The 27430-nt window shown below is 42.1% G+C and overlaps 2 protein-coding genes and 1 long non-coding RNA gene across 8 annotated transcripts in view; 2 read left to right on the top strand and 1 right to left on the bottom strand.

Annotated features, from left to right (window-relative positions):
- Nucleotides 1–6130, top strand: part of NIN (ninein) — a 109012-nt gene extending 102882 nt beyond the window's left edge. For 2 of the 3 annotated variants that reach the window (XM_045014800.1, XM_045014799.1), the window contains one exon: nt 388–872. In XM_045014800.1, the coding sequence (XP_044870735.1) occupies nt 388–450 (63 nt within the window). In that variant the 3' untranslated portion in view covers nt 451–872. Of the gene's footprint in view, nt 1–387; nt 873–3150; nt 3265–5639 lie in introns of those variants that run through there. The other variant, XM_045014798.1, reaches the window with a different exon arrangement.
- LOC123369334 overlaps nt 1–13044 on the bottom strand; it is a 47473-nt gene extending 34429 nt beyond the window's left edge. For 2 of the 4 annotated variants that reach the window (XR_006579012.1, XR_006579009.1), the window contains exons 1-5: nt 12945–13044; nt 10010–10053; nt 7415–7600; nt 3125–3252; nt 2397–2531 (exon numbers count right to left, since the gene is read on the bottom strand). This is a non-coding gene — a long non-coding RNA (uncharacterized LOC123369334). Of the gene's footprint in view, nt 1–2396; nt 2532–3124; nt 3253–7414; nt 7601–10009; nt 10123–10240; nt 10311–10398; nt 10739–12944 lie in introns of those variants that run through there. The other 2 variants (XR_006579011.1, XR_006579010.1) reach the window with 2 other exon arrangements.
- Nucleotides 13045–14389: 1345 nt separating this feature from the next.
- Nucleotides 14390–27430, top strand: part of SAV1 (salvador family WW domain containing protein 1) — a 35772-nt gene continuing 22731 nt past the window's right edge. Inside the window, exons 1-2 of the mRNA XM_045017037.1 lie at nt 14390–14680; nt 19785–20225. Of these exons, the coding sequence (XP_044872972.1) occupies nt 14587–14680; nt 19785–20225 (535 nt within the window). The 5' untranslated portion in view covers nt 14390–14586. The remainder of the gene's footprint in view (nt 14681–19784; nt 20226–27430) is intronic.

Genomic DNA, 27430 nt, shown 5'->3' with positions numbered 1-27430 from the left:
GGTTTATAATGGAAATGCTGAGAACTTTTTCTAATGTAGCTGAATTGGACTACACCCTTCAGGCAGATGCTGCTAGTCTCCCAACAATATTGAGACTATATACATATTGTGGCAGCTGTATTCCTCTAACCAGAAGTTTACAGCTTCACTTCTTCTAATTAGCAACTGCATAAAGTTAATTGACATTCCCCACCCCATTTGTGTAGTGCTTGTATAAATATTTAGAAAAATGTAATTTGTGATTCTCTGCATGCTCTGTGATGACTGTTGCTTTTGTTTGTTTTGCTTTGCTTGCTTGGTGGTGGTTTACTTTAATAGCAGTGTATGTATTTTTTAAAAAAAATCTTGATATCAGGGTGAAGTGTCCCACTTGCCTTCTTTCTCTAGGCCTTGCTACCGGAGCAGCGAGCAGTGCATGCAGATTCCTACAGGAGGATTGGGCACCTCTGAAAGCTTGGCTGCTAATGATCTCATTCCTTACAATGATAAACTTACTTACACTCAAACTGGCATAAGCTGAGAAATTTGAGGATCAAATTATTCTGTGCTTTAAAAAAAAAAAAAAAAAGCCTCTACAGTATTATGTTTTTCCTATTTATTTGTGTAGAACCTATTCTGTGAAGAAAATTCACAAGCTGTCATTTTTCAATTTGTTACAAATCCTTTTTATTTATGTTATTTAAATTGTTGACTTGTTCATTGTGGAAAGAAATACACTATTTTTCTCAAATGGTTGTAACTATTTTTATCAAAAGGTACTAATTTTTATATATGAGATTTGAAGAAAATCTGGGTTATTTATACTGAGTTTTGTACAAGATGTATAAACTTTTTAACAGGGAAAGATGACACTTTTTGATGTACCTGAGAAATAAAACGTTTTAAATATAATGGTGTGTCTTCTGTCTTACTAATGTATCATACTGACTACAGAATTTCAGCTTTTCTAAACAAAACCTTTTGGCCAAAATATTTATTTCACTGTTCTCTGATATTGCGGATGGGAACTATTGCATAGTATGTAATGACATGGACCCACATTCTGTCCTCAACTTGAGTGGGAGTTGCACATACATTTTTAGCAAGAGCTGCATGTGCACATTTGATAAAGGAATTTGGCCTCAAGCATCCACTTGCTATGTAGTGTTGGATTTAAAAACTTGGACAAAAAAGTAGCATCTGTAATGACTGAAGTCCATCTTCAAATCACAGTTCTTAGTATTCCCATGTTTCCCGGCAGTTACTGTTTTTAAGCTAGACGTCTGCATTATTTTAACAGATGTGTATAAACATTTACAGCATTATAGCCTGGCTCTTGTATACTTGGAGTACAAGCTGTGTGAAACTTTTTTTTAACAAAACTCTGTCCTGACTTACTGAGGTTTACATCTTTTGAATGAACCTGACCTGCTTTGAGTCCATTACCTCACTTCCTGTAACTTCAGGAGAAGGCTTTATAGATTCATAGACTAATCAGGTAAAACTTAGTTTCAATTGGTGTTCTCAAATTCATTTGAACACACAACTCAGATTATAAACCAGAACAAAACAAAACAAAAAAATCTGCGGAGCCCTGTAAGTTTTATATAGTTATACTTGAGAGACAAGTTGGGTGAGATAATATCTTTTATTGGGCCAAGTTCTGCTGGTGAAAGAGAGAAGTTTTCAGGCTTCACAGAGCTAATTTTCAAAAGCTTGTCTCTTTCACCAAAGGAAGTTGGTCCAGTAAAAGATATTACCTCACCACCTTGTGTGTCTCACATCCTGAGACCAAGCAGCTACAACACAGCGTACAGTTATGCTTGTCTAATTATTCACTTCATGCACCAACAGCCAAACAAAAGTATTTATGGACCTATGTTTCAGAGTATCTCACTAAACTTAAAAAAAGATAGATGAAAATATTTTGGCTAGAACTTGTTATGGTAAGTTCTACTTACTGCTAGATTTTATATTAAATCCCTCTGGAAAAGTCCCCAGTCCAACTACATTATATACTGCTTCCTACATGATATGTAATTCTAAAATTACTGTTTTTAACTGCAGTGTATATATAAAACTCCTTCTAGTGAGATCCTTTTGGAGCTTCTTCAGGTAAAATGTAATTCTATTTGCAATTCCCTCCATAATGGAATCCATTCTATAGAATTTTAAATAAATAAGCAACTATTCTCTGGGGAAAAATACTCTCCTCCAGCCTCCCATTAATGCCCCACCCCATGTAACAAAGTGGCTTGCTTATGGGCCCTTTCAGGGTTCAGTATTTTATCAAAGTGACTCTTGGCTAACACCCATTCAGATGCCTTTTTAAAATATAGGTCGAAACTGGCATTTAAACTAACACTGTTTGTATTTCCTTGCCTATGACTGCTAATTACCAAAATGTCTCCAAATACCTTTCTTTGTGATCTGCTGCCTCCCCTTCCCAACTGCTCCAGGAAAATTGCAATGCAGTGTCTGATTTTTGCAGGTATTCTGATTGCAGTAAATTATTGTTTCAGCTGGCTTGTGAGTTACATTGCTGAAGAAAACTGGCAAAAGGAGGCTGATTACTAACATTTCTGAATAGCCAGAAGCCTGTAATCTACAACTATAATAAAGGAAGCAAACTTTGGGGAAGTAGCAAGTCCCTCCATTTATTTTTAAAGACTGAAGGTTGTGGGGATTATTTGACCTTAAAGAGAGACTGTCAAACTTCATGCCTTAAAGTTTCAGTTTACTACAAATATTTTACAAAATAAAAATAGGTTCGTATGATTTTTGTTCCCCTGCAGTAGTGAACCCAAATGCAACAGAACTTTGTCTAGAGCGTGAGAACCGAAAGCGAAAACTGTCAGGTCTGATTTTCATTGCCTAGCCTGAGTGAAAGGCAAAAAGTACATATGAAAGTAAACTAGATTTGTTAAATTTAATAATCTAAGGTATTGCTAATAAGGACTCTAAAATTATTTTAATGTTGACAGTGTCCCTTTAGAGGAAGTGCATAAGTATTTACCTACACAAACTGCGTAACAGATGTGAGCCCATCTTTTAAAACAGACTCGTATTGGCTACCAAATCTGTCTCCCAGCACGGTATCACCTGAGAGGAGACAAATAACAATTGATGTGTCTTTGTGACTTACCTCTCACATAACTGTTCACCTTTTAGGGGGGCCATGCTCAGCTTCTAAAGATGATGGAAGAACGTATGATGGATGTTGAGCAGAAATTGAAGCTTGTGAAGAGGCTTCTCCAAGATAAAGTGAACCAACTGAAAGAACAAGTAAGCCTTACCGTTCCTCTCCTGGGATCCCACATACCTTGTGTACACAACTTAAGCGAGCAAAGTATGCCAGATTCTACTTTTGTTCAAAGTAGATTGTAAAAGCCCTTTATGCTTTTGATCTAAAACACAGCACGCTTGACTAAAGATTCTGAGTTCAGCATCCACAATTTGTTATTAATTGACTGGGAATTATGATTGCTCAGTACCTTGCAAGACCTAAACCTGGGAAACAAACCTCTCCAATTTGGGAGAAGGATCTTATTTGAAGAGTGGTTGTACATGGGGTTAGAGGGAGAACAAGGTACTTTCCCAAAGATTACACTTTGGGGGTGTTCCCTCCCAAGGATTTATAGCACGTGGCAGGGGAAAAATTTACCCAGACACACAGCAGGGTCTTTGCTCCTGTTTTCCTTTATTAGGATACAAGCGTTTTCTGAATTACCTAAATGTTCATCTCTTCCCTGTTGGAAAAAATAAAAATGCCCATGAATTCCAGTGAGCTTTTTAGCAGTCTCACTAAATAAATTACACTAACATTCAAGTTTATTTCACAATTCAGGGCTGAAAAGTGTACAAATAAGATCTCTGATTTGAGATATAATAGATGAAAACAGGCAAATGCACTGCATGTAGATTGGTATATTGAGCACGGATGTGTACTTAACTTTCCTCACCGTGTCACAAATGTTGTGTTCCCTTTCAATGCACGTAGGAGTTCATGGTGAGTGAAAATCCATTCCCAAAATAAGATTTTAAGTCTTGTATATGATTTACTTAACTTATATTTCTACATTCAGTCAAACAATTTTACATTTGGGGATGTATTAAATCAGATTACTTGAGGGGAAATGGAAAATACTTTCCTTACTGAATAGTCAACACATTTATTTAAAAAATGCAATTTTTGTTGCAATATTAGATTTAAATAGCTGAGACAATTTGTTCCTACCTCATATTTCCCTCATGACAGAATCTATCCACCCAAAGCTGGAGACGACTAGTTTTAATTAAATTTAGTCCCACAGAGGCAGCTTCACTATACAAGTGAATGAACTGCATCTTAAGCCCAACAAAGCTTCCAAAGACTCAAAACACAAGTCGCTAGAGGAGTCAAAAAACTAAGATCTCCCCTTCCCCAGGAGATAAGATGGTCCCTGGGTTCACTTATTTTATTTAATTTTTACTGATCTCTTTTGAGGAAGCAGGGACTGGTAGACATCTCCAGGAGTGACAGAGAGGACTTTCTTGAGCAGTGGAAGGAAGATAAGACGATTTGGTGTCCTGAAAGATCTGAGCTATCTGGTAGTAAATTTGCCTGGCAGATTAATATGGCCAAGCATAAGGCTAACCATTAAATTCAAGTACATAGTCTTTGGACAGAAGAGAATCCTGAGCAGACCAAGTCAGTTGTTCAGTTGAACAAGGGATTTGGGACAACAGTGGTGTGGAAGGCCAGACAGGAGGAATTATCGTCATTGGTGGCAGGGCCGGCTCCCAGGTTTTTGCTGCCCCAAGCAGCGGGGGAAAAAAAAAAAAGCCACGACCGCCGCCGCTTCATTCTTTGGCGGCAATTCAGTGACAGGTCCTTCCCTCCAAGAGGGACTGAGGGACCCGCCACCGAATTGCTGCTGAAGAGCCGGACGTGGCGCCCCCTTCCATGGGCCGCCCCAAGCACCAGCCGGCCCTGATTGGTGGGCTTATCCCTGGAGTCACAGTTGCAGCTGGACTCTCCTGTAAAGTGGGCAGATTTTACTTACCCACTCATCAGGGAAATGCAGTACTGACAGACAGGGTCCAGCTGCCCTTAACATAGCCCCAAATCACCCACAAAAGGGCTGTTCTCAAAGGAATAAAGAGAGAGTACTGGTGCACTTCACCCACTTATATAGGGAAAGCCTGTGTTCCAGAACTTTCCATCACAGCTGTATCTGTGGGACCCAGTGGACATGTCTAATTGCAGTCGTCTCCCCCTCTGGACTTGATGGGTTCTGGTGTATGAGAATTTACCAAGCCTTAAAGAATTGGGGCATGGTTCTACAAACACTTACATGCACTAACTGCATAAACAAGGGTTTGCAGATCTTGATTTGTGGACCCATAATATCTGACCTTCTGCACAACCTCTTTCCACCTTCAATATACTAGTAGTGCCCATAAACATTAGGAAATGTTTAATTTATAATACATGAAAATATCCAATTTGGTGTATCCTTTTTACTGTGGATGATTTCATATAATCATGCACTACATGAATGCATGGATGAGGGTGCTCACAATAAATTGAACCAGCAGCTTGCCTAAACACGGCACTGCTTTCACTTGTATCTCTTCAGACATAAAAAGCTGGGAGTAACTTTTATATATATATTTAGCTTTCCAAGAATACTAAAGCAGATGCAATGGTTAAGGATCTCTATGTTGAAAACGCACAATTGCTGAAAGCTCTGGAGATGACAGAACAGCGACAGAAAACTGCTGAGAAGAAAAACTACTTCTTAGAAGAAAAGATTGCCAACCTCAGTACAATAATAAAGAACCTGGCATCACCATCTTTGAATTCTACTCCTCAACTAAGGTCATAGCAAAGCCATAAGTATATTCAGAAGCTCTCTTGCACTTTACTAAAATGTTAAGATTTCAACTTCTCACTGTGCTGCCTTTTTGTATTCTAGATGTTAGTTAGCAGATATCCCAAAGTAGATAGTTTAAAGTTAAAACCTAAACTGATAGCTGCCAACAAACTTCTGGTTGTGTTCCTAAACCACCTTCCTGCCCAGTTTTGTCAAAAACTACCCTATTCAGGATTGTAGAAAAGACTTGGATCTGTGATTCTATGTAACTTAACTTATTTTAACTGCTTTATTTTTAAATATATACTCTGGTTTTACTGTAGTGAATTAATTTGGTAACTCATGTCTACATTGAAACCTAGGTCTAAGGGAAACCTTTGCAACTTAGGTCTCAGGCTGCAAATAGATTCTGGAGTTTCCCTAAAGCAGTATGCTTCAACTGATGCACTAGGTTCTAGCCCGTTGATCAGTGGCTGTTTCTTTCCAGGGTTCAGCTTCCCAATGGTGGTTAAAACTTAGTAAATCGAATGCTGCCATTTAACTAAACATAGCAGTTTCAAATCCTGAGAAATGTCCCGTGTGGTGAGTGTGATACTGACTTACCCAGCTGCAATTAAACACTCCTTTACAAATATGTTAGGGGCCTTAAATTAAAACAGAGGAAGAATCTCCAAACAGAAAGTGATGTGGCTTCTACTTGAATATTTAACTAGGCAAAGCACTGAAATGTATTTATGGAATAATCCTGTATTGGCAGGAGAATGGAGAAGAGGACCTACATAAACTTTAGTCTGTAATATCTATGGCAATGATCCTGCAATGGGGTCTACTAACATAGACCTCTGATGACCATACAAACTTCTATTTGGTGTCAGTGGGACTCTGTACAGACAGATCTCTGCTAGTGGATCCTGCTACAGGATCTGAGTTTGTGATTGTAAGGTTATATTTGAGGTCACCTCAGCAACTTGGAACGATAGCATAAACTAGCTTCCTGCACTACTATAAATATGGAACTTAAGTCTGTGTATGAAGATAACCACTTATTCAAGCTTTAAGAAACCTTGTTTATGAAAAGAATGATAAACCAAACTGTATTATCTAATACGACCAGATAAAAATAGACTTAAGACGATAAGATTTTTAAAATGTGAATTTAATACTGGTGAGAGGGGCCAGGATAAGACTGGATGATGTGTTGTGATTGGCACAATCTATATGAGGGCTTGAAGGATCAATTGATAAAGATGAGGGGGGGGGCAGTTTGGCCACCGTAGTGGAATTTGGAGGAAGGGTTAAAAATGTTCAAACTATGTATTTAAACCCTTGTCTCTGAGACTGCCAACAAGGTGCCAGTTACGGTAGTGTTTGTGACATGCAACTGTCCACAAGGAACTGAAATGAGACTGTCAATTCACTTGCCACAAGCCACTAGCCAGCCTGCAGAGAATGACTTTGTTTATACTGATTTAGCCAGGTAAAGCACTGATTTAGAAAGCCAGTGAAGCACTGTCAAGACTGTTGTACCTAAAAGGTTACCTATTAATTGGAGGGTGGAGGGATTGGATAATAAATACCTGGTGTGACCCTTTCCTTGTACTGCCAGTCTGCTCAATTCCTTTATGCAGACAATATTGTGAATGTTACAAGAATCCAGAGAGATTTGTTTTCTTGCTGTGTACAGGAATGGAGCATAAGGACACGGCAGAGAAAATAATCACCATGAATGCATGTCCGATGATAGAAAATTCCACACTAGTTCCCTGTGGAAAGGGTGCAATGAATATACAGGGTTTTATTTAAAAACAAAAATCAGCTTGCAGTGTTTACATTTTAACTCTTAAAATTTGAAAAAGATTTGTTCAATATACCTTAAAAGGTAGAGCAATTACAATGATAGCACAAACCTATCTAGCACTGCACAAAGCAAGAAAACCTTAGTTAGAAATTAGTTCATGACTGTACTGTGCTGTCCCTTGCCACTCTCAATTTTCTATCTTGGTAGATGACAAGCTCTAACACTTGCATACACCATTTTTACATTGACTGCAGGAGTGGTCTTTTATTATTGCAAATTACATTGAAGTAAATTGGTGTTCCCTTTTTAAATTCCAAAGAGTATTTTGCTTATGCTAATATTGACCACTTAGCTTGGTAAGTCACACACATAATAAAGTTTTGATGCATGGGCAATTGGACTAAAATGTGTGTTGACAATAAGGAAATTGAGCACAAGTCTCCAAGGTTATGTCAAGCTTAGGAAAATAGGCAGTATTTTTAAAATGGCAGAGTAGACAGAATTCAGCTGGCTATGGTCATCCTAGAAAAAGGTGTTAGCTAACATTTTTTAATGCACTATATTTTCCTAGACTAGACGTGACCTAGGGCGTGTCTACACTTACTGGTAGATTGGCACTGCTGCAATTGATGCAGCGAGTGTTGATGTAGCGGGTCTGGTGAAGACACACTAAATCGATGGGAGAGCACCCTCTCATCGTTTTGTGTACTCTACCTCCCCGAGAAGTGTAACGGAAGTCAATGGGAGACGCTCTCCCGTTGACACAGCACAGTATAGCCACCGTGGTAAGTGGATCTAACTACATCGACTTCAGTTACGTTATTCATGTAAATGAAGTTGTGTAAGTTAGATCGATTTACAGTGGTAGTGTAGACTAGCCCCTAATGTTAACATATGTGGCAAATTGTCAGACATTATGGGGATATTGAAGTAGAGATTGTCCTTAAATTGCTGCGTAATTAAATAAAATCTCACATGGATGCTTTTTTAAAAGAATAGACTCCAAATTTTTACTTTCTGGCACTTATTTCCTCTTGGATTTAAAAAAAAAAAAGCACTAATCAGAATCAATGTCAAAAAAGGGGAAGCTAGGATTGGTAACTTTTGTTGCAGGGATAGTGCACAGAGGTTGATTTCTCCCCCTTCCTTTCATTTAGTATTTAGCTTCAAATACTAATCCCACCACTGAGGACAGTTGGGAGGTGGGGGCCATGAGGGAGTTCAACCTCCCTTGTTTGGGCAAAATTCAAGGTTACTACTTTGGGATATTTGTGTGAATAAAGCGTTCTCAAAAGTGCCCTTTGACATTGCACCTTCCAGAGCTATTAAATGCTGCGTTGAGCATCTGCCAGAAGGGTTGCTTGAGAAGCAGTTTAGGGCACTTCCTCCCCAGATGGTATGCAGTGGTGAAACTGAGGACCCAAACTCTGATGCCCTGTCAGTGAAATGTATGCCTGACCACTGGGCTGGCAGTTACTTGCATACACTTTTTTTACCGTGCATTTGAGCCAATGGATATACACCTATGAAAAGTATTAAGTATTTATAGTCTCTGATGCCTGAATATCATGTTAGAAGCCTGGGTATACCATATAGGCATTTTTAAAATGCCAAAGTCTGTAATAGCAAACTCATGTATGCTCAACAAAACTTGAAGTACCTCAATCAAAACAATGGGTCTTGACAATTCAAAGATAATATAACAGTGTTTTAAAAAGTATTACCATTGTTTCTTACACCATGCTGTGTGAATCACTGTGAAGACAAATGTTTTGGAATTGGGTTGTTGATTTTTTTTTTTTTGGTGGAGAACATATACAAATTCATTCCAAACAACTTGAGGTGTTGTTTTATATCTGCACAGTTAAGGAGTTGTGTGTCAATTTGCATTGGTAAAAAGTATATACAGTATTAGCACTTTTTCCTCAGTCAGATGAGGCTGAATTTAAATTCAAAGAAAGGAAATTTTGATTTTTGTCAGAGCAAAGGGATTTTGTAACCCAACTGACATTCGCTATTTATGGCTGTTGCATAAAATGATTTAAGGGAACAGTGTACTTTAGCAAAGAACAGCAAAATCCTTTGGTAAATCTAAAGGAAATGACGTTGTTATAATTGCATTCTGTTGCTTTGCTGATGTTCAGCCCTCTCACCCATTAATACCTTCCATTCCCACTAAATTTCAAATGCTGTAATTAGTGATAATTAACTTCTGTAGCGATGAAGACTAGTGGGTGTATTTTTATCAAGTTTGCATTGTATAATATCTGTATAATAACTGTTGCAATACAGTATGTCTTTATACCATCATGTAAAACAGAAAAAATGAACCGACATTTATACAGAAATTAAAAATATAAATTACTGTACTCACGACTTGCTCTTTTTTTCCTTGTATGAAAATATTTGAGTATTTTGCTGTGGAGACCAATAACTCTATTCAGTTGTAATTCGTATGCCTGTACTAATCCAAAGCTACATTTTTAACTGGGTAAAATAGTAATAAAAATTGACAGGTTTGTAGTTAATGATAAAAACATGAGTTTTCCGTTATGAAAAAAATGATAAACCAGTTTAGGGAGGAAAAAACCAATAATGAACCTACCTCTTAATTTATTTTTACTCTAGCCTGTTCTCATCCTCCAGTGTTTTCCCCCTTAATCATTGTTACCAGTCTAAATATTTTTATTAAAAAGTTAATCTTTAATACACAATTATTTGATTGTAAAAATTATTAAAATCAGAATTTAGGATTAAATTTACCTCATGTTTTGTTTGTGTATGACTTCAAATAGGCTTTTCTATTGGTAACAGATTAATAAGCTTCCTCTAATTTGCACTGCTGGAGGGTTGGTTTCTTCTTCGAGTGCTTGCTCATGTCGATTCCATTCTACGTGTGTGCGCACTCACGTGCAGTCGGAGATTTTTGCCTTAGCAGTACCTGTAGGGTCGGCTGTAGCTCCCTCTTGAGTGCCACACTCATGCACTGCCGACCCTACACCCTCTCAGTTCCTTCTTACCACACTTGGGGCTTGGCTACACTCAAAACTCCAAAGCGCTGCCGCGGGAGTGTGTGTGTGGTCGCGACGCCAGGGCTGGGAGAGCTCTCCCAGCGCTGCAGGTACTTCACCTCCCCGAGGGGATTAGCTTACAGCGCTGGGGCACTGTTTACACTGGCGCTTTACAGCCTGTAACATGCTGCACTCGGGGGGGGGGGGGGTGTTTTTTCACACCCCTGAGCAAGAAAGTTGCAGCGCTGTAAAGCGCCAGTGTAACCAAGGCCTTGGTCGTAGTGCCTTGTCTTGGATCCCAAGAGCATTAGCAGTTCTTACAGTCCATTGTTCTGCCTCCTTTGTTGTTAGTTGATAGGTACTTTAGTTAGATCTTTAAGTTAAGTGTTAGGGCTTGGCTACACTTGAAAGTTGCAGCGCTGGGAGTTACAGCGCTGGTCGTGCAGCTGTGCAGAGCCAGCACTGGTGTGTGGCCACACTCACAGCTACCAGCGCTGGTGTGTGGCCACATTTACAGCGCTGTTGGGAGTGCTGCATTATGGGCAGCTATCCCAGCATTCAAGTGGCAACAACGTGCTTTTCAGAAGAGGGGGGTGGAGGGTGGTGTACTGTGACAGGGAGCAGGGAAGATAGAGAGAGTGGATTTTTGGGGCCAACACTGTGTGTTAGCTTCCCTGGATTTAAAAATCACAAAATGTTTGCGAGCCCTTAGTCTTAATTGCAAACAGCCTGCATCCAACGCCGTTTCTCTGTCAAGCAAACTGCTTGCCTCTCATTTGATCATTCACAGCCAGGTACAGATAGCTCCTGTTTGCTGTGATCAGTGTTTGTTTTTTAGATAAGCAGTTCAACGGAGCTCCGATTGGAGTTCACAACAAAACAAAGAGAGGCTGCATAACAAAACAAAGGAAGGTTTCAGAGTAGCAGCCGTGTTAGTCTGTATCCGCAAAAAAAACAGGAGTACTTGTGGCACCTTAAAGACTAACAAATTTATTTTAGCATGAGCTTTCGTGAGCTAAAGCTCACTTCTTCGGATGTGATTTAGTTAAAAGCATTCTGGGATATCTCCTTATTCCCTGGAGGCCAATAAAAGCGCTGGTGTGTGTCCACACTTGATGAGCAGCGCTGGATCACCAGCGCTGCAATCGCTACACCCCAACCTGGCCAGGTGTACAGCCAGCGCTGCAGCCAGGGAGTTGCAGCGCTGGATGTGCCTTGCAGGTGTGGACGGTTACTAATTGCAGCGCTGGAAAGCCTCTACCAGCGCTGCAACTTGCAAGTGTAGCCAAGCCCTTAGAGTGGTTGTTTAGGAGTTATAGTCCCGGCTGGGACTTCGCCTCAAAGCCAGGCATGCTCCGTTCCCCAAGCTTTAAGCAGGGGTGAAAGTAACTTACAGGACTTACCGGTACTACCGGAGTCCTGAGGGGGGCATGGCCTCATCCGGAAGAGGCGGTGCCTCTCAAGATTTAAAGGCCCCGGGGCACTGGCTGTGGCTGGGAGCCCCAGGGCCTTTAAATCAACCCAGGGCTCCCAGCTGCAGAGGTGGCTGGGAGCCCCCGGGGCTTCAGCCACCGCGGAGCTCCGGGCCTTTTAAATCCCAGCCCCAGCCAGGCCACCGGAGCCGCGGGCGGGATTTAAAGGGCTCTGGGCGCCCCACAGCCGCGGGAGTTCTGAGCCCTTTAAATCCTGGTCCCAGCCCGGCTGCCGGAGATGCAGGCAGGATTCAAAGGGTTCTGAGTGCCCCACAGCCTTGGGAGCTCTGAGCCCTTTAAATCCAGCCCCAGCCCAGCCGCCGGAGCTGTGGTCCGGCACGGTCTGGTCCGGCACAGTGTACTGGCTCTTGCCGGTATGCCGGACCGGACCAGCTTACTTTCACCTCTGGCTTTAAGCCATGTTCATCATGCAGCCTGGCCATTAGTGACCCCATGAGAGCTGTTTAAAGTCTTTGTGGGAGTCCCACAGAAAGGATAAGTGTAGATCTGCAGAAACTTTCGCCCTCAAACTCATGCATTCCCTAGACGTCTGGAGGGCGCTAGCCTACATTGAAAGGACCAAGCCATTCCGCTAGTCAACGCAATTGTTCGTCGCAGTGGCCAAAGAATTTCTTCTTGGATCACTGTCTGTTTTCACTGCTGCTACAATCAGGCGAAGGTGCCACCTCCGGCGATTGTCACCGCCCACTCAACCAGAGTGCAAGTCTCTTCGGCAGCTTTCCTAGCCCAAGTGCCTATCCCAGGACATCTGTAGGGTAGCCACCTGGTCGTCTGTCCACATGTTCACATCCCATCATGCACTTACCCAGCAGGCCCAGGACAATGCTGGCTTCCATAGAGCAGTACTGCAAGCCACTGAACTGTGAACTCGGAGCCCACCTCCGAGGATACTGCTTGTGAGTCACCTAGAATGGAATCAACATGAGCAAGCACTTGAAAAAGAAAAAACTGTTACCTACTTTTTCGTAACTGTTGTTCTTCAAAATGTGTTCTCATGTCCATTCCATTACCCGCCCTCTTGCCCCTCTGTCAGAGTTGCTGGCAAGAAGGAACTGAGAGGGCATAGAGTTGGCAACATCTAATATACCAGCACATGAGCGAGGCACTCAAGATGTTACAGCCAACCCTACAGCTACCGCTAAGGCAAAAATCTCTGATGACTGTGCATGTGGGTGCACGCCCACCTAGAATGGAATGGACATGAGCCATCTTGAAGAACAACAGTTACAAAAAGGTAGGTAACTGTTTTTCTATGCCCTTTTTGTAGCTGGTGTGCTGTGACCATTGCCTATTATACTGACCAAATATTCTCCTCATTCCTTGTGCTTCCCTGTCTGTATCCATTTGTTATCCCTTGTCTTACACTTAGATTGTAATCTCTTTAGGGGAGGGATTGTTTTTTGTTGTGTGCATGTCCACCACCTAACACAAGAGTCCTGGTTGCTGCAGTAATACAAATATGCAGCTTGCATACCTCAACTAGCATTGCACCATGCCCATAAGGTAATAATTGGAGATATACCAATCTCCGAGAACTGGAAGGGACCTTGAAAGGTCATCGAGTCCAGCCCCCTGCCTTCACTAGCAGGACCAATTTTTGCCCCAGATCCATAACTGGCCCCCTCAAGGATTGAACTCACAACCTTGGGTTTAGCAAGCCAATGCTCAAACCACTGAGCTATCCTTCCCCCTTCTATTAGCCTAGGGGCTCTTGGTTTTCACTGTCAGAGGGGTGTGTTCATGGGGGGGGAAGGGATAGCTCAGTGGCTTGCAGACCAGGTGCCCAGCCACCACAATGAGACAGGGCTTGTGCTCTAACTGACATAAAATGTGTGTCCTGTGTGTTCCCTTTCTGCCGCTTTCCTCCCAGGGCCTTGTCTGGGCCCTTTGTCTCTCCCAGCCTCCTTCCCTCTGCCTGGGCTGGGCCCACTCCTGCCCCGTCTTGTGTCCTGGTTCCCTTCCCCCTCCCAGCCCCTGGGGTCAGGACCAGCCTGAGCAGCCCGGGCCCTGCAGCCAGAGGCGCCTGTCCCTGGCCTCCTGGGGCGGGGCCACCCCTGGCTGGGGGGAAGGGCGCTGAGGGAGCTGCAGGCTCCTCCCCCTGAGTGTGGCTCCGCCCCTCCTGACCCAACGGCCACGGACCCCTCCGCCCTCGAACGCTCCGCGCCGGTCCTGCTGGCCGCAGCGGCCCTCCCCGCCGCAGGGGGCGCTGTCGGGCGGCGGAGGCGGGCGCTGCTGGTGTCCCACAGGGCTGTGCGCGGAGGGGCGGCCCCGCACATGGCTCGGCTGCGGCCCCGTTCCCTTCCCCCGGCCCTGAGCGCGCTGCCCGCTGGCGCCGCGAGCGGGTGAGCGCCCGGGGCCTGCGCGCCGCCCTGCGGGGATGATGCAGCCGAGCGCCGGGGCCCGCGCGGAGTGAGGCGGCCGCGGGCCCGAGCCCCCCGGGCGGGGGGATGCTGTCCCGGAAGAAGACGCGCACGGAGCTCTCCAAGCCGGGCGAGGTGCAGGGCAAGTACGTGAAGAAGGAGACCAGCCCGCTGCTCCGCAGTGAGTGTCCGGGGCGGGGCGGCGCGGCGCGGCGCCGGGAGCAGCCCTGGCCCGCGGGCTTGGGGGGGAGGGGGCGAGGAAAAAGCGGGGTCCCCCCCGGGGGCAGTGGGGAGTGGGCCCCGGGGCTGGGGTGCTGGGACAGCGGGGAGCGGCCCCCCGCAGGGGTCAGTGCGGAACATGCCCCGGGGCTGGAGTCATGGGGCAGCGGGGAGCGCCCCCCCAGGGGCATTGGGGAGCGGGCCCCGGGGCTGGAATCATGGGGCAGCGGGGAGCGCCCCCCCAGGGGCATTGGGGAGCGGGCCCCGGGGCTGGAGTCATGGGGCAGCGGGGAGCGCCCCCCCAGGGGCATTGGGGAGCGGGCCCCGGGGCTGGAATCATGGGGCAGCGGGGAGCGGGCCCCGGGGCTGGAGTCATGGGGCAGCGGGGAGCGCCCCCCCAGGGGCATTGGGGAGCGGGCCCCGGGGCTGGAGTCATGAGGCAGCGGGGTGCGCCCCCCCAGGGGCATTGGGGAGCGGGCCCTGGGGCTGGAATCATGGGGCAGCGGGGAGCGCCCCCCCAGGGGCATTGGGGAGCGGGCCCCGGGGCTGGAGTCATGAGGCAGTGTGGAGCGGCCCCCGCAAAGGTCAATGCGGAATATGCCCCGGTCCTGGAGTCATGGGGCAGTGGGGAGCGGCCCCCCTGGGGGTAGTGGGGAGCGGCCTCAGGCCTGGAGTCCTGACTGGGGGGAAAGAAGACCCCCACCACCACCCACCCCAAGAGGTGGGCAGGGGCCTATAGTGACACCCTGCCCACCTGATGTGATGGTAAAACCTCTGTTCTTTGACTGCAATTGAAGGGGATCCTTATCAACTTGATATGTCGGATCCCAGGGGATAGCTCAGATGCATGTGAACGGTAAGAAGTATGTGCCAGTGTACATAAATTGTACATATATGAATTGTTGGTGTTTGCTTTTATTTTAAGGATACACTTCAGGGAAGGGACTGTTTTTCTCCTGTGTTTTGTTTATACATTGCTGAGTGTAATGGGCACCAATCCCAATATAGGGTCTTTTGGGCACTACCACAATCTGAATAAATCAAATAAAAATTAAGTCTGTTAAAACTTTTGAGGTACTACACCTGCCTATAAATTCTCTAGCCAGCTGGGTTGGCATGGTATTTACCAGAGATGGTTTTTACCAGCTAAAATCATGGTTTTTACTGCCCTGGGAAAAACGATTAGTCCCAATTTAAGGTATTTTCAGTTTTAAAAACTGTTTTGTTAATGCACACCACATAACACTTAGTTTTATGTGGTGTGCATTGTACCTATTAAAATTGTGGCTACATAAGGCAAAAGATTCAGAGATTAATTTTGGGTTGTACAAACAAAAAGTAAAACTGCAGTGGATGTAATACTAATACATGTAACTATAATAATGAGCATCAGAATGTCTGTACATTTTTGGTTTAGTTGTGTGACTCATCAATTTTCAATATTTTATAAACAAAAGTCAAAAACGTTTGATTATGTGAAAATGACAGTAATGCAGAGTTGTGGGCTTGAAGCATTAAGCAGTCAGAAACAGCAGAGTTTCAGGGTACGTCTACACTTACCTGCTGGTTCGACGCGGAGAGTTCGACTTTTTGGAGTTCGAACTATCGCGTCTGATCTAGACGCGATAGTTCGAACTCCGGAAGCGCCGCGGTCGACTCCGGTACTCCACCTCGGCAGAAGGAGTTGGCGGAGTCGACGGGGGAGCCGCGGAGTTCGACCCCGCCGCGTGTGGACGGGTGAGTTGTTCGAATTAGGGTACTTCGAATTCAGCTACGCTATTCACGTAGCTGAATTTGCGTACCCTAATTCGAACCCCCTTCTTAGTGTAGACCAGGCCTCAATCTACCAGTCTAGTTCCACTTGGCCATGCAGAATTCTGTAGAAGCCCAACTTTGATGTAGTGGATAGACCAGGGGTAGGCAGCCTATGGCGAGCTGATTTTCAGTGGCACTCACACTACCTAAGTTCTTGGCCACCAGTCCAAGGGGCTCTGCATTTTAATTTAATTTTAAATGAAGCTTCTTAAACATTTTAAAAACCTTATTTACTTTACATACAACAATAATTTAGTTATATATTATAGACATAAAAAGAGACCTTCTACAAGTGTTAAAATGTATTACTGGCACACGAAACCTTAAATTAGAGTGAATAAATGAAGACTCGGCACACCACTTCTGAAAGGTTGCTGACCCCTGGGATAGACCAACTGTTCCTCAGTTTTCAGTGGATATATCCAACATTTGAAAAGACTCGTTCTATGCTTGCAGAACTTGCTGGACACTGGTGCAATTATTTAACCCCAGTTTAAGCCATTTTTTACTAACACGTGGTCCTCCTAAATTAGTTTTTCCCAGGAAATTGTCAACCCTACTAGCCAGCTTTTTAAGGTTTTAAAATATTCTCCCCTCCATTAAAAAAAAGAACGAGTTCTTTTCCTTGTTGCTGTATGGAAAACCTATGTGAAAAGGGGAAACTGTCTATACACAAGTGTTGTCAAATGCACCTTGTAAACAAACTTCTCTAATCTCTCACTTCCAGTTGTAGAAGACAGTATCTTCTTCACACAGAAGTGTGATTTTTATTTGAGTTCACAATGTTCCTTTAATAACTTCTTCATATGAATTGGAGCGGTTCGCAGCTCTCCTAAAGTCAGTGTTCTTTTTTGCAAGCTAAGGCTATATCTTCATTGCCAAAAGAGCAGGGGGAGGAGGAGGGTTATGGTAAGACGACTAATGTGTGATACTTATCTCACTGTAAAATCCTAATAGAGACAAGGCATGTGTAGTTTCTTTACCAGGAGGTAGCTAGGCAAGGTCAGCACTGTACCCACCCACCTGTCGGTGATCTCCTGACTCTTATAGGATTTTACAGCAGGCTAACTAATCTAATTAGTTAATCTATGATAAAAACACATCTTTTTTTTAGCCGTAAAGACAAAGCCTGAGTGTGACAGCAGTGCATCATGTTGTTTGAACAGTTACCTTTGCAACTGCAAGAGCTGAAAACATACTTTTGGGAAATGAACTTTGAACTCTTTAGGTTGTGCTCTTCTTTTGGAATGTGTTTTAGTTTTAAAATTTAAAAACTGTTACACAAATTCAGTATCATACTGTAAATTATGAACTAATCATTTTAGTCATCTTAGTAAAAAGAGTTTAAAAATTCTGTTCTCACTATAACAATAATCTGATAACCAGTTTTGCATGTACAGCTCAAAAATGGCTGAAGATATAAAGTAATAGCATGGTATTACTGTATTACCCAGTGAGAAAGGAGACAAACTAGATTTAAAAATAAAAGGTATAATATTTTTAAACCTGTAAAAGTTTAAAGTTGCCTATACATCAGAAATGTTTTCAATGTTTTGTTGTGAAATAACAAGCCATTGTGTGCTCTAGTGTCTTAGCACTTATGGCAAATTATTTATTCATTGCATCTACTGAGGTGTAATTTAAAAGACAAACTTTAGAAACAGTTATTGAATACATTGGCATATTTTTCCTCCTGAGTGAGGCCTGCCACTCTGCATTGGTGTTTAACTTGATAGAGGCAAAATGGTTTAGATTCTGAACCAGTATAGCAATTAATGTTCATGTCTTATGGTGGTTTCCTTAAAGCTGAGCTATTAAATGCTATGATACATTAATGTAACATTAAGGTTGAGAAATTAACCATTCAGAATTACAGCATTGCTAGCTAGGCCATGTTATATAGATACAGTAAAGTATAGGTTCTATTCCTGGGTGTGTACCACAGACTTCCTGTGAGACTGTGGGAAAGTCACTGTAAGTACGTACTCAGTCACTGTAAGTACATAAATGCAGACCTCATGATAGGGCATTAGATTGGGAGTTGAAAGATTTGAGTTCTGTTCTGCCACTGATTTGCTGTGTGACTTTGGAGAAGTCACACGAACTCTGTATTTTGATGGCAAGCTGTTCTGGGCAAGAACTGCCTCTTACTATATGTGTATATGGTGCTTCAGTCTCAGTTGGGGTCTTTAGAAGCTAGTGAAATGCAAATAATTTATGTATGTTGCATTTGTACCTAGAGACGCTGTTGTGCTAGTCACTGTACAAACAGAGTAAAAGCCTCTCTTCTAAAGAGCTTACAAGCTCATTAACTTATCTTTGCCTCAATTTTTCAATCTGTAAAATGGGGATAAGTTCCTTAGATGGATGTTTTGAGGCTTACTAGATGCTTTGAGATTCTTTTGTGGTATTTGAGATAGAGAAATGAAAAGCAAGGTGAGCCGGTACTCTGAGGTGGTACTGAGATCTCCCTCAGGTGTTGGGCTGACTGGTTCTTACTCACGTGCTCCAGGGGTCTAACGGATCACCATGTGTGGGATGTGGAAATAATTTTGTCTCAAGTCTGGTTGGCAATGACCTTGAGGTTTTCGGCCTTCCTCTGCAGTGTGGGGTGTACAGGTCATTTGCCAGGATCTCATTTAATCAATTTCCCTCCTATTGCTAAGGCCTTGGGCATTTGTACCTTCTGATCCCTCATGTTCTCTCTTGGTGGCGCACAGTAGTTTAGTCTCCTATGGGCTCTAATAATAATAATAGGAGATATACCTATCTCCTAGAACTGGAAGGGACCTCGAAAGGTCATCGAGTCCAGCCCCCTGCCTTCACTAGCAGGACCAAGTACTGATTTTTTGCCCCAGATCCCTAAGTGGCCGCCTCAAGGATTGAACTCTCAACCCTGGGTTTAGCAGGCCAATGCTCAAACCACTGAGCTATCCCTTTATACTTATACTTTGGTACAATTCCATATATTGGATTTAGTGTGCATGTGGCTGTAATGTGTTGGTGGCCTGTGATATATCCAAGGTCAGACTAGTTTATCTGATGGTCCCTTCTGGATTTGGAACTCTGACTGTATATTTGTTTAAAATGGCTGAGTTAATGTTACTGTGAAAACCTTAGCTTTGAATTTCCTGATTTCTACAATTTAATTTAGCATTACGGTCAACCAATTAGCATACCTATTTTGCACCTAATTTGGACACTTTTTGTAGCAAAGTTTGTATTTAAATTACAATGTTTTACTCTTACAGATCTGATGCCTTCATTTATCCGTCATGGTCCGACCATTCCAAGGCGAACTGATATCTGCCTTCCTGACTCGAGTTCTTCTGCCTACTCTGCTGGAGGGGATGGAATAGTTTCTAGAAACCAGAGTTTCCTTAGAACTCCGGTTCAGAGGCCACCTCATGAAATAATGAGGCGAGAAAGCAACAGACTATCTGCGCCTTCCTATCTTGCAAGAAATTCGGCTGATGTCCCTCGGGAATATGGTTCTTCCTCCCAGTCCTTTTTAACAGAAGCTAACTCTGTTACAGAAAATGGAGATGCTGGTACCCGGTATTACTATGATTTTTATGATGGTCAAAGGAGGCATCAGCTAAGTGATCGTGTACATGAGAACTATAGATATTATGGACATAACAATGATCTCTTCCAAAGGATGTCACAGAATCAAGGGAGGCATACTGCAGGCAAGTGGTTATTTTAGATAATGCATGGGAAATATTTTTGGTATGGAAATATTTCTTAATGATGCTTCTGGCCATGTTTTTATTAATATTGCTCTATATACTCTAGTTCTCCTATTTTAATTACATTTCTGATACAAAGTTTGCTTGTTTATATTTATGGCAACCAGGAAAATAGGGTTGCATATATTCTGTGGAGAAGGAAAGGAAATGTGCATGTTTTAAAAAAAATATATATATATATATATATATATTTTTAAAGATACTTTGTAGGATGGCTTTTTAATATTAAACTTATTTAACTCCTGACAGAATTTGGAGATATCTTATATTCACCAGGCTTAAGCTTAATATTGTATTTTTTTAACAAATACATCTATTAAACAGATTATACCATTCTCCAGAAGCCACATAGCCTTTATTTCTTTAAATAAAGTGATACACTTCTGAATTTTTTAAATAATTTTAAGTACACCTCTATCCTGACACAACACGGTCCTCGAGAGCCAAAAAATCTCACCACCTTATAGGTGAGACCATGTTATATCGGGTATGGTCTGGTACAGGACCGGCTTCCCTGGCGGTGACTTAAAGGTCCCGGTGCTCCAGCCACTGTGGGGAACCCCGGGCCCTTTAAATCCCCGCCCGAGCCCCAGCGGTGGTTTAAAGGGCCTGGGGCTCCCCACAGCAGCTGGAGCCTCTGTCCCTTTAAATCACCGCCCAAGCCCAGCTGCCGGAGGCCGGGCTCGGGCAGCGATTTAAGGGCCCGGGGCTCCACACAAATTCAGATATAATGCGGTAAAGCAGTGGGGCTCAGGCGGCACTTTAAAGGGCCTGGGGCTCACTGTTGCTTTACCACATTATATCCGAATTCGTGTTATATCAGATCGCGTTATATTGGGGTAGAGGTGTATATAATGTGTACTATCTGCCTATAAGTGACCTATTTTTCCTTACACATTTCAAGAGTTAAAATGAATACTGTATTTTAATTGAGTGCAAAATGGAAGCCAAGTGATTGGTATTCTAAGCATGGATTATGAAGTACTCTTTCCCCTTAAATTATGACCAGCTCAGCTCGCTCAAAATACTGATGAGGTAAAACTGTCACATAATTAATTTTGGCTCACTTGCACATTTTAATCCCCTTTGTTAAAATGCTATGAGAATTGACATGAATCATATCTGCACTCTTAAAATACAGCCCTGTGGTAACATTGTAGCCATTAGTTGGCTTGCTTTTGCCAACTTGCAGTAGACTTTTGCTGCATGAATTAAGTATGTATAGAATAAGGGATGGCCATAAATTGTGGGTTGTAGTTTTGTTTATAAACAATCTGAAGTCAGATACCACAATAAAGAGGATAGAGTGCTTTGCCTAATCAAAACCTTGATGGCATTCCAGCACCGTAATTCTAGATTTCTCTGCTCTCTGTGCTATGGCACTCCTGAATAATTTTTGTGCGGTGTTTTGTTATGAATCTTCTCCTTACAATGGAAAGCTACTGAGAATCTGTGAAACTTGTACAGCATCTGTGGAACCACTCTATTGGTCATAGAAAAGTGACCTTAAAAAGAGAGAACTTGTATACTTATCTTCTAACATTTGATAAATATAAAACATCTTATACAAAGAATATTTTAAAGAAACTATTTTAAACTTTAAACATGAACTTAAGTGTTTCAGTGTGAAATACCTTCAGTTCGTCTTTACGTGTACACTATAAGCAAAATAGTAAATCTGCTGTCTCTAAGAAAACAACTCTGTTATCAAGAATGTCAAGACTTTAAGGTTACTGACCTCATGTATGGAATTTTTAGCTTGACAGAGAAATGTTTTTGTTACAGAAAACTTCTTATTTAGTGAATTGTTAGGGGGAAAACTGAGTTCCAAAGAGTAATAATAGTAATACTGTTTAAAATCAGTAAATAATAAAGCTTTACTGTGAGGAGTTTTATGCAGTTTCATTTTGGTTTTATTTGCTAAATGCTAAATAATACATCTGATATGTTTGAACAAGTGTCATCCATATAAGTCATATGTTCCTATTAGATTACAACCATCAGTTTTTAAAAACCCTATCTTAGGAAATGGTGAACCACGGCTGAAACCGTTTCCCCAAAGCAATATTGAAAATGGTTTAAGTGCTAATATAGGTTGGTCTGAACAGTTTTGGAAAACATTATTGATGCGTGGTGGAAGAGCAGAAGTCTTTGATACACTGGAAATAGAAATCTGGATTTCTTTTTATGTGATTAAAAGGGACACTGTCGGTTGAAATCTAGTTAACTTCCAAGCCAAGTTAAAGGTAGTTGTTGGTTCTGTCTCTGGGTCACCCTGCCAACTTCTTGTGATTTTTACAGTCACATTTTTCTGTTTGTTTAAATGTTCTCTCCCCTGTAGCTATTTGAGACCTACACAAACAACTGCTGACAGAGGACTTTCCTCTCTCTGACCTTTTCACCTCTCTGGTTGCTGGAAAACAGAAGGGAGCTTCTAAATTTGGTTCTCTATTGTCAGTCATTCCCATATCTTTTTTGCTCCTAGCTTGACTGAGCATTAATAAAAGTGACTTGTCAATTCTACAGGTCTCCTGTGGCAGTAGTAGAATCAGGGATTAAATCTGCTGCTCTTAGTGTGAGGGGAGAGGCAAAAAAAGGACATTCTGTTCCTTTGCACAAAAGCACTGTCTCTCCCCGCCCCACCCCCAGCATGCAATTTTAAACTATTTATTTGATGTGTTTCATTGCCAGTGAGAATATGAACCCAATTTTTTTCTTCAATTCCCTCCCAGCTTCCTCTTCCTTTGTGTTTTTCTCAGCCTAGGTTGTAGTTGTTAGGGCTGTTGATTAATCGCAATTAACTCACGTGATTAACTCAAAAAATTAATCGTTATTACTCGCTGTTTTAATTGCACTGTTGAACAATAGAATACCAATTGAAATTTATTAAATATTTTGGATGTTTTTCTACATTTACATATATATTGTATACTGTGTTGTAATTGAAATCAAAGCGTATATTATTTTTGTTTATAGATGTTTGCACTGTAAAAATGATAAACTGAAGAAATAGTATTTTTCAATTCACCTCATATAAGTACTGTAGTGCAATCTCTTTATTGTGAAAGTGAAATTTGCAAATGTAGATTTTTTGTTATATAACTGCACTCAAAAATAAAACAATGTAAAACTTCAGACCCTTCAAGTCCACTCAGTCCTACTTTTTGTTGAGCCAATCAAGTTTGTTTACATTTACAGGAGCTAATGCTGCACTCTTCTTATTTACAATGTCACCTGAAAGTGAGAACAGGCATTTGCATGGCACTTTTGTAGCCGGCATTGCACATTATTTATGTCCCAGATATGCTAAACATTCGTATGCCCCTTCAGGCTTTGGCCACCATTCCAGAGGACATGTTTCCATGCTGCTGATGCTTATTAAAAAAATGAGTTACTTAAATGTGTGACTGAACTCCCTGGGGGAGAATTGTATGTCTCCTGCTCTGTTTTACCCTCATTCCACTATATATTTCATGTTATAGCAGTCTTGGACGATGACCCAGTACATGTTGTTCATTTTAAGAACACTTTCACTGCAGATTTGACAAAACGCAAAGAAGATACCAATATTGAGATTTCTATGGATAGCTACAGCACTCTACCCAAGGTTTAAGAATCTGAAGTGCCTTCCAAAATCTGAGAGGGATGAGGTGTGCAGCATGTTTTCAGAAGTCTTAAAAGAGCAACACTCTGATGTGGAAACCACAGAACTCGAACCACCAAAAAAGAAAATCAACCTTTTTGCTTGTGGCATCTGGCTCAGATGATGAAAATAAACATGTATCAGTCTCCATGGCTTTGGATTGTTAGGGAGCAGAACCCATCATCAGCATGGACATATGTCCCCTGGGATGGTGGTTGAAGCCTGAAGGGACATATAAATCTTTAGCGCATCTGGCACGTAAATATCTTGTGATGCCAGCTACAACCGTGCCATGCGAACACCTGTTTATAATGTCACCTGAAAGTGAGAACAAGAAGTGGGCAACATTATCTCCTGCAAATGTAAACAAATTTGTTTGTCTGAGCGATTGGCTGAACAAGAAGTAGGACTGAGTGGACTTGCAGACTCTAAAATTTTACATTCTTTTATTTTTGAATGGAGTTTTTTGTCCATAATTCTACATTTGTAAGTTTAACTTTCATGATAGAGATTGCACTACAGTACTTAGGTGATTGAAAAATACTGTTTCTTTTGTTTTTTACAGTGCTTATAATCAAAAATAAATATAAAGTGAGCACTGTACACTTTGTATGCCGTTATAATTGAAATCAATGTATTTGAAAATGTAGAAAACATCCAAAAATATTTAAATAATTTTTTAATCATGCAATTAATCGTGATTAATTTTTTAATCTCTTGACAGCCTTGTGGTTATCTTTTCAAAAACAAAATATTTGACAAGATTTTTTTACTAAAACTTCCTCATCTATCTTCCACCTCAATTCACCCCAGTTCTACCTTTCTTCATTCTTATTTGACTGAGTCAGCAACTGTCTTTAATCCTTTAACCTATTCCCTTGTCCCTTCCTTTATCATCCTTGGCTCCCTCGGATTCCCCCCTCCCCTTTCTTTAACTGCTTCCTTTCCTCTGTTTCACTCCCCCATCTTTAAAAAAAACTTTTTCTTTATCCAGTACGGTCTGCTGTCCTATCTCTTGTCTTCCCTTTGTCTCCAGAATTTTGAAGCATGCTTTTTACTTGCTGACTTCATGTCCTCACCTCAGTCCCTTTCTTTATCCCCCTCTAATCTAGCTTCCAACCTCTCTACTTAATCAAAACTGTCTTAATCAAAGTCACAATGACCTGGGCTTGGAAAAAACTACTTAATGCCTACTAGTTGAAGGATTAAACCTACCCATCATCCGACTGAAACATGCATGTGCCTCAAGCAGAGCTCCTCTCTGCTGCTGTTGTAGTTCGGTTATCTCCATCTGCTTATGCCTGAAGACCCAGTCTCTTGCTGGCTGAACTTTGCTTCTCCAGTTAATGCTGCCCCCACACACAACACACACCAGGTCAGTCAGTCAGTGTTGGGCTACCCCTCATCTAGAACCATCTCATCCCACCAGGCTCCCCTTCTCTCACCCAAACAGGACTGTCAGCACTCGTCTGTCTTGGCCGACTCAGGAAGACAGTGATGCATCAGTTTATGCACCATTCGTGTTTGGAAGTCTATCTTTTCAATAGTAATTTAGGGTTCAAAACAGGCAGTTTTTAAAATGGACGGTTAGGTTCTGCAGAAGTTGATGGCACTAGCCTAGGAATAACTCCCATTTGCACTGGGCAAATGGATTTTTTTTCAAGCCTTATTGAAATGACTACTTTCTAGCTCAATTTACAAGTGCTTTCTTTTGTCCTTTTCCTTCATGAGGTGTTTTAGGTCTTCAGTAACGGTTAGTCTCTGCTCTTAATTCATTTCCTCGCTTCTTTTGGCTTCCATGATTCTGCTTTCCTGATTCTCCTACCACTCCTTCAGAATCTTAGTGTTGCCAATTCTCATGTGTTTCTTTTTGGTGATCTCACAATATTGGTGTTTTTCTTAAAGCTTCAGCTCCTAGAGTTAATTGATTACCTGAAGATTCTAACCCTCATGATTCCAGAGAGAGGCTTGAAAACATGACTCAAGTGAACCCTAAAGGTTCAAACCACAAGGCAAATACAAAGAATTCCACAATTCCTGTAAAAAAAAAAACTCTAAAAATCATATTTGTTATTTTTAAGCTAAACAGTTGGGGTTGGTATCTTCTTTAATGGTGCTTTTTACCATAACCTTTCATCCCCCAGAGTTCCTTGTTTCCCTCCTATCTGATGTTCAGGTTCTCTTCTCAGTCCCTGCCTTTTCTTGCTCTCAGTAACTTTGTTTTTGATTGACACCTTAATGGTGGTGTTTCCCAAAATCTACCTCTCTACCTCAGACCCTTCCCTCTCCTAATTTTTTTATCTTTAGCTGCCTCTCTGATGTCTGAAACATCGGTACAATTGAGAGGTTATCTTTCCTCCCCTTCTCCATTCCTGCGTTAAAGCCTTTGATTGGTCCATGGTTAAAGCTCTGTCTGTGCTTCAGATTCAAGCTGGGTTCTAACCATATCTCTTGAGTCGTTTGTAATTGTAGATAAGCCATAAAACTGACTGACATGTACATGAAAATCAGTGAACTTCGAAGTCACTTGTACGGGGTACTTTCAGAGGTGTATTTTCAGCCATTCAGGTATGTCAGAAGATGAAAATGATTAACATTACACACTGAATGATAATGAAAGCAAAAGATGTTGCTCATGTCAAATCATGACTCTTCATAATTGTAAACAAGGATTCATGGTTCATATAACGTGGGAAAAAGGAAAAGAAACAAGCAGTGAGGTTAATGGTCAAGTGGAAGGTTTATTTGGGAACCAATAACAAAAAGCTGTTTTAACAAGCCTGGTGGTGTTTGGAGAAAAAGAAACTGGGGAAATGTTTGACTTCTACATTATTCTTATCGTTTTCAACCACTGCGCTGATTTTACAATAATTTTATAGCAACACAGTTTTCACAGCTTGTTCTTGTTGATCTTGTTCCAGACTTTAAATTCCTTTTTTGTCTGGGTGTGGTGGGGAATGTTCCACCTGTGCTCTTGTGCAAGGTACATGGTGGGAGTAAAGTCAGCAACTTTGGGATGGGTGGGAAGAGGATGGTATTTGAGTATCTAAGGGCTGCAAATCTAATTAATGGTGATAGTTGGTTTGGTAGTTGAAAAACCTACTGCCTCCGCCCCAAAACTAAACAGTTCTTTGTCTCCCTGTCCTGTTCCCCATCCTGAGATTTCAGGGGGGAGAGATTACCTCACATCAGGTTTCTAGACCAGCTTTGGGATGCGGGTACTCAAGATATTAGAACAAAACACAAGCAAGTCTGAGGGTCTTATTCAATAGGCTGTATTTGTCTTTCAACCTTTTCATGTTGGTCAAGGACAGTGGGATCTAAAACTGCTCCATCTTTCCGGCTCTGCATCAGATGAATAATAGCACGCTGAGGTTTCCTGCTCAATCCCTTACACACACACACACACACACACACACACACACTCCTTCTTTCTAGCCACTCTGAGGTCTTCTGCTCTCTTCCAACACAATTCCATCAGGCCAATTGATTGGCCAAAGTG

The sequence above is a fragment of the Mauremys mutica genome, chromosome 4, assembly GCF_020497125.1.
Source record: "Mauremys mutica isolate MM-2020 ecotype Southern chromosome 4, ASM2049712v1, whole genome shotgun sequence".
Lineage (NCBI taxonomy): Eukaryota > Metazoa > Chordata > Testudines > Geoemydidae > Mauremys > Mauremys mutica.
Note: the sequence above shows the minus strand (reverse complement) of the source record. Positions and strands in the feature narration are given on the sequence as shown.